Source organism: Andrographis paniculata, unplaced genomic scaffold (assembly GCF_009805555.1).
Source record: "Andrographis paniculata isolate CXL003 unplaced genomic scaffold, ASM980555v1 Contig60END, whole genome shotgun sequence".
NCBI lineage: Eukaryota > Viridiplantae > Streptophyta > Magnoliopsida > Lamiales > Acanthaceae > Andrographis > Andrographis paniculata.
In genome coordinates this window covers 4,043,258-4,049,662 of record NW_026137596.1, presented here as the reverse complement: position 1 = coordinate 4,049,662, position 6,405 = coordinate 4,043,258, and the positions used below count along the sequence as shown (strand labels likewise).

The 6,405-nt window shown below is 30.4% G+C and overlaps 1 protein-coding gene across 1 annotated transcript; it reads left to right on the top strand.

The window, feature by feature from the left end:
- Positions 1-1,032: 1,032 nt before the first annotated feature.
- Positions 1,033-6,169, top strand: LOC127260153 (protein trichome birefringence-like 33). Its single transcript, XM_051287843.1, has 6 exons — positions 1,033-1,330; positions 1,452-1,677; positions 4,212-4,383; positions 4,479-4,678; positions 5,364-5,522; positions 5,616-6,169. The coding sequence occupies exons 1-6, from the start codon at positions 1,105-1,107 to the stop codon at positions 5,953-5,955; spliced, it is 1,323 nt and encodes a 440-aa protein (XP_051143800.1). The 5' UTR covers positions 1,033-1,104; the 3' UTR covers positions 5,956-6,169.
- Positions 6,170-6,405: the final 236 nt, after the last annotated feature.

Sequence of the window (6,405 nt, the reverse complement as noted above, 5' to 3'; positions counted from 1 at the left end):
TATAGTTGTTCTTGAAACAATATTTGTTGTGTATATGCCATTGGGTAAACTATTTTTTTAATCCCGTAACTGAACCCCTTATCATTTTAGTCATGTAAGTAGAGCCTGTCGCAAACTAGTCTCATAAGTGAAAAAATTTCGCTGTTTTAGTCCTCCGGTGCCGGAGACGCCCGCGTGGCTCGCCGGAGATGACGTGTCCGCCAGGTCAACGACATTTGGCGGACATGTGGATTTTTTTTTTTTCATTTTTTTAATTTTATTTTTAAAACTTATTTTTAATTTTATTTGCATTTTTTTATTTGGTCCAATTAAAAAAATTAAAAATAAATGAAAAAAAATAAATCCACGTGTCCGCCAGGTGTCGCTAACTTGGCGGGACACCTGGCGGACACGTCACCTCCGGCGAGCCACGCGGGCGTCTCCGGCACCGGAGAACTAAAATAACGAAAAAATTTTCACTTATGAAACTAGTTTGCGATAGGCTCCACTTACGGAACTAAAATAATGATAAAGAGTCCAGTTACATGACTAAAAAACAGTTTACCTTGTGCCATTTGTGTGTTGTCTATTTGGTGTTGTACTAATATGCAATATATATTGAGATCAATTGTTAAATATGATGTGTTTGATTATCGTCACATTATATGCCAATTTATATTATGTTAACATAAATAATATGCTGAGTATCTATTTATTACGAGCTTCGGCCTTCTTTTTATATATATATATATATGTGTATATATATATCTTACTATTTTAAATATAATATATAAAATTATTTTACATAAAATAAATTATAAAAATTACACCTAAACAAATGTTCCAAAATTAAGACTTATTCAAATGTAGTGCATGTACATATCATTGATTATCATATGAGCATTTCGTGTGTATCACTTCACATGTTTATGCAACCATATTTAATTAAATTAATTTCCAAGAAATCAAACTACAATTAAATAATAATTTCCACATATATATAAAAACAAAAAATTTTGATCATTGCATAGAAGTATTTATTCCTCACACACCTTCCAAACTCACAAACCAAATGTTTCACAATACAATTTTTTTTTCTTAAAAAAAAAAATCAAACAATAATAAATGAAGCCGCCGCCGTCTTCTTCCCCTTCTTCCGGCGGCGGCGCCGCCGCGTCCCTCCTCCGCAAGGGGCGGCTCTCCCCCTACCTCTTCACCCTCCTCGTCTTCATCTTCTTCGTCGCCATTCTTTACGGCGAGGACTTCTCCTGCATTCTCAACGGCCAGTTCGATTATCTCCGCCTCTCACCGTCGCAATTGACGGTGACCTTCTCGTCGCCGGCGACGGCCAGTGAGTTCCATCTCTGTAACTATACGATTCCGCCGTCGTCGATTAATTAATTAATTAATTGATTTGTTAATAATGTGGTGGTGATGGTTTGATTGATTGATTGTTTTTGGCTCTGCGGTAGAGAAGAAGTCGGCGGCGGCGGCGCTGCCGTTCGCGGTGGGGACGACGGCGGAGAAGAAATGCGATGTGTTTAGTGGGCGGTGGGTGTGGGACGAGGCGCGGCGGCCGCTTTACGAGGAGTCTGAGTGTCCGTACATCCAGCCGCAGCTGACGTGTCAGGCGCACGGCCGCCCCGACAAGGACTACCAGCACTGGCGGTGGCAGCCTAACCGCTGCTCTCTTCCCAGGTAATTAATTTACTAATTATTAATTAATTAATTAATGAGAACTGCTGATGAAGGCTGTTAAATGACCGGAACGACAATCTCACCTAAAAATATGAAGACTCTCGGATGTAAGAAAAAATAATTAATGACGCATATCCTAGAGAGTTTAAATTTTTAGGTAAGACAGCAATTTCGATCATCTAACATTCTATCAGAACCATGGGTCTCGAGTTGGACGTATATCCATATACTTGATCAACCATCAAATTTAATTATTATTTATTAAATACTTATTTACCACGTCTGTTACTACTTTTATTACATTTTTTCTTCATTTCATTTAATTACTAACTAAATTCCAAATATATTAATTGTCATGTTTTTCCATTTTCGTCCGTTCCAAAACAATTGTCTTGTTTCTTTATTTAGTAGCCGTGGTCCCCACTTTATAACAAAATTATTCATACTTTTCCATACTATTCCTAATTATTACTCTAATATACTCTTTAAAATCCTTAAAAAGCAAGAGCATTTTAGTCATTTATATTCTACTTTATACCCACTTTCAATTAAATACTATTATTCCTTAATTCCCGAGCCAACTCTCAATAAGACACTTCTTTTGGGACGGAGGAAGTATATTGTAAGTTGAAAGAATATTTATTATGTTAGGTAGGTAATACAATAACTAAATTAAGAAATAGTAACATTATTTTTGGACGAACGACAAAAGAAAATATTAACATTTCAATGGCACGGAGGGAGTATATTTTTTAAAATATTATTTTAATACAAAATTAAAATCTTTTTTTTTTTTTTTCTTTCTTAAATTCACCCAAAAGTTAAATCAACTCGCCACACTCCTTGTCTCTCTAACAAATGATATTAATTAATTACATTATAACTCTAAAATAGATTGTTGTCTTAATTGCCTTGCCTTAAAAAGGAAGATTGGGTCAAGTAAGTTTTAACGAATCCCTAATAAAATCCGCCGGCGGGGCTTATCTTATTAAAAGTTGTCAAATAGCCGGTTGTGATTAGCTCATCCGTTTCGATATATATATATATATATATATATTTTGAATCCTATTATTTAACATTGTATGAAAATTGATGTTTTTAACTTTAGATAAAATTAGATTTAGTAAAATATATATAAAAAATATATACATATAGGATAAAATTATATTTTATGATTGACTATATAATAATTAATATAATGTGCATTTATTTAAATTTAAACTTGTAAATATGTAGTCGTTTAATATGATAGTCGAAATATTCTATATTTAAACAGGGTTGGTTTTAACTTTTCAGGATTCGGGGCAAAACAAAAACATGAGCCTCTAAATATATATATAAATACTACATCCGTTCGATTCTAAGGGTCTCATTTACTTTTTGCGTGTTGATATTTGAATATTAATTATTATATCAAAATATAGTATAAATTAAGAAAAAAAATTGTAAAAATACTTTAATTAGTGTCTTATAATACCAATAGAAGAATATTTGTATAAAAAATTATACAAATATAAAATAACTTTTAATATTAAATACAATGAGGTAAATATGATCATTTTTGCACCGTTACAAAATAACCTCATGCTACTTAAATTACATTTCTTTTAATTTTAAGCATAAAATCATTTTTTTTTAAGTAAAATTTAAACACAATAATTTACTTTAAAAAAAATGTTTATTTATTTTTCGTTTGTTAAAACTATTATTATTTTTTATTAGATAAAAAACCATATATAACTTTTTGTATAATTTTTTTTTTGAATGAAAAGTAAAAAATAATTAAAAGTGTATACTTTTAATAAAATCCATACCAAAAAATATAAGCCATAATTTATTTATTAATTTTTTTAAAACTAAGAGAGTATAAATAAAAAATAAAGAAAACATCAAAATTTAATTAGGTTTGACACAAATTTTGGCTTATACATCATCGGTCTCTTTAAATAATACTTTTTTCGTTTCATATAATTTGTCCATCTTTCTATTTGGATCGGTCTCACATAATTTCTTATTTTTTTTAAAAAAAAAATATAATTATACATTTTAAATCACATTTTAAAAATTTATAATTTTTATTTAAATTAAACTATTCAGTCATTTTAATTTTAATCAACAGTTATTTTTATTAATACGTTTATTAATTAATTACTAATTACACAATACCTAAAACTTCATGTCCAACTAAAGTAAACAAATTAGCTGAAAAAATGGAATATTTCACTAACTCTAAAGAAGTATACCAATGTGTTAAGGTTGTAATTATTTTTTTAGATTTTTTTTTTTACTATTTGAACCACACATATATATTTCAAAAAACATAAATATATATATATGTATATTTTTTTTTAATTTTATATAAATATTATTTAAATAAAAACTCAAACATCCAAACTCAATCTGGTTCAAAAATACACATCAATGGTTTCTTTGTTGTAACGAAATTGAAAGCTACACTCTTATATTTCGGGCATTTTATTAAAATGTGATCGCGATGCGACGAAGTTCTAACAAATGAATATTGGTTGGGACAGTTTCAATGCAACGATGATGTTGGAAGCCCTTCGAGACAAGAGGATGATGTTTGTCGGTGATTCACTAAACCGCGGTCAATTCGTGTCGATGATTTGTCTTCTCCATAAACAAATCCCTAACAACTCAAAATCCATGGAAACTAACGGTTCACTAACTGTCTTCACTGCTAAGGTAATTAAACCTCAAATTCTTGTAGATATGTTGTCTGAAAATTTATTCATGTAAGAATAAATATATATATATATTGATTGATTTTTGTTCATCAGGATTACAATGCGACGATTGAGTTCTACTGGGCACCTTTCCTTCTGGAATCCAATTCTGACGACGCTGTAATACACCGAATAAGTGATCGAATGGTCCGGAAGGGGTCGATCAACAAGCACGGGAAACATTGGAAAGGAGTCGATATAATGGTCTTTAATACATATTTATGGTGGATGACGGGCCTCGAGTTCAAGATCTTGTAAGTTCAAATTTTTTAGTACTGTTGGTGGTCGTAAATTTCATTATAATCGATCATTTCATCGAAACACATCCTCCCTCTTCTTAAAAGAGTGTTCAAAATTTTTGGACACGTAAATTAAAAAATTAATATTTTAATATTTTTTTATGCTTTTAATCATAAAGAAGTATAGAATAATTATCGGTGACAATAATATGAATATATAAAAAATAATTAATAGACATTTAAAGAATGATTGAATTTTTGTTTTTTACTAAATATGATATCAACACAATTTTTTACGGACAATTTTTAATATACATTTTTTTTTTTTTGTTGATAGAGGGAGTTTTTAATATTATGTCTTAATTTATTTTCTAGTTTTAATTATGGAGTAGTTTTTTAATATGATTAATATGTTCGCTCAGTGTTTTTAGATGAATTAATTTTTTTGTGTGTGGAATGAGAAACTATGTTGGTAATATAAAAAATAAAATTTTATTTTGAATGATTGACTTTTTATGAGTGGATAATATATATTGTATAATGTGTGTATATTTATATTTTTTTAATAATATTTTCGGAGAATTGTTTCAGTGAGAAATGCTATGTGAACAAACTGATCTATCATTTAAAAATAACTTTCGATTTACTTTATCATCGTACACTTGACATGAATCTTATCTATTCGACTATATTTGGTTAGGCAAAATTCTTTCGACGACGAGGAGAAACACATAATAAGCGTGTCGACCGAAGACGCGTACCAAATGGCCATGAAAAGCATGTTGCGATGGGTAAAGAAAAACATGGATCCAAACAAGACGAGAGTGTTCTTCACTAGCATGTCGCCGTCACACGGAAAGTAAGCAATGATAACATCAAATAATTTTATCTTCTTTTTTTTTTTTTTTCTCGATCTATGTCTAAACATTCACTTTACTTAAAATTTTCATAGGAGTATCGATTGGGGAGGCGATCCAAAAGGAAATTGCTACAACGAGACAACATTAATACAAGACCCATCATACTGGGGATCAGATTCGCGAAAAAGCATAATGCGTGTAATAGACAAAGTGTTTGGAAAATCCCGAGTTCCCATAACATTTCTTAACATCACACAACTATCGAGCTATCGAAAAGACGCGCACACCTCGATATACAAGAAGCAATGGAACCCTTTAACCCCCGAGCAAATTGCGAATCCAACGAGCTACGCGGATTGCGTGCATTGGTGCTTGCCGGGCTTACAAGATACGTGGAACGAGCTCTTGTTCGCAAAGCTTTTCTATCCTTAAGAGTTTCGAAAAAATGTATATTTTTATTCGTTGTCACTGAGGTGATCGTTAATCGATTTTGTTGTTCGATTGTAGTGATTTTTTTGGACAAGAAATTCTCTAAGTTTGGGAATGTGTATGTAACAATGCTAATTTTTTACAATTGTTAAAACAAATGTAGTGAAGATTTAACGAAATAGGTTGTCAATTAGTGAGTTTGGATTGTGTCTGTGTGGGGTTAAGCTTTTGTTATAAATAAAATTTTGCAAATCCAAACACAATCTAAACTCAATATTCAACCTGAAACTTCAGATTAATTCGAACATTACACAATTTTTCTTCAAATCAGTTTTAGGTCAGCTTAATTTTATTTAATTAAAAATATTTAAATATTATCTGTGTTCTTTTATCAAAATTTATAAATTTTTTACTATTCACTAAATTCTCTTCCTAAAATACCAAATTAATTTT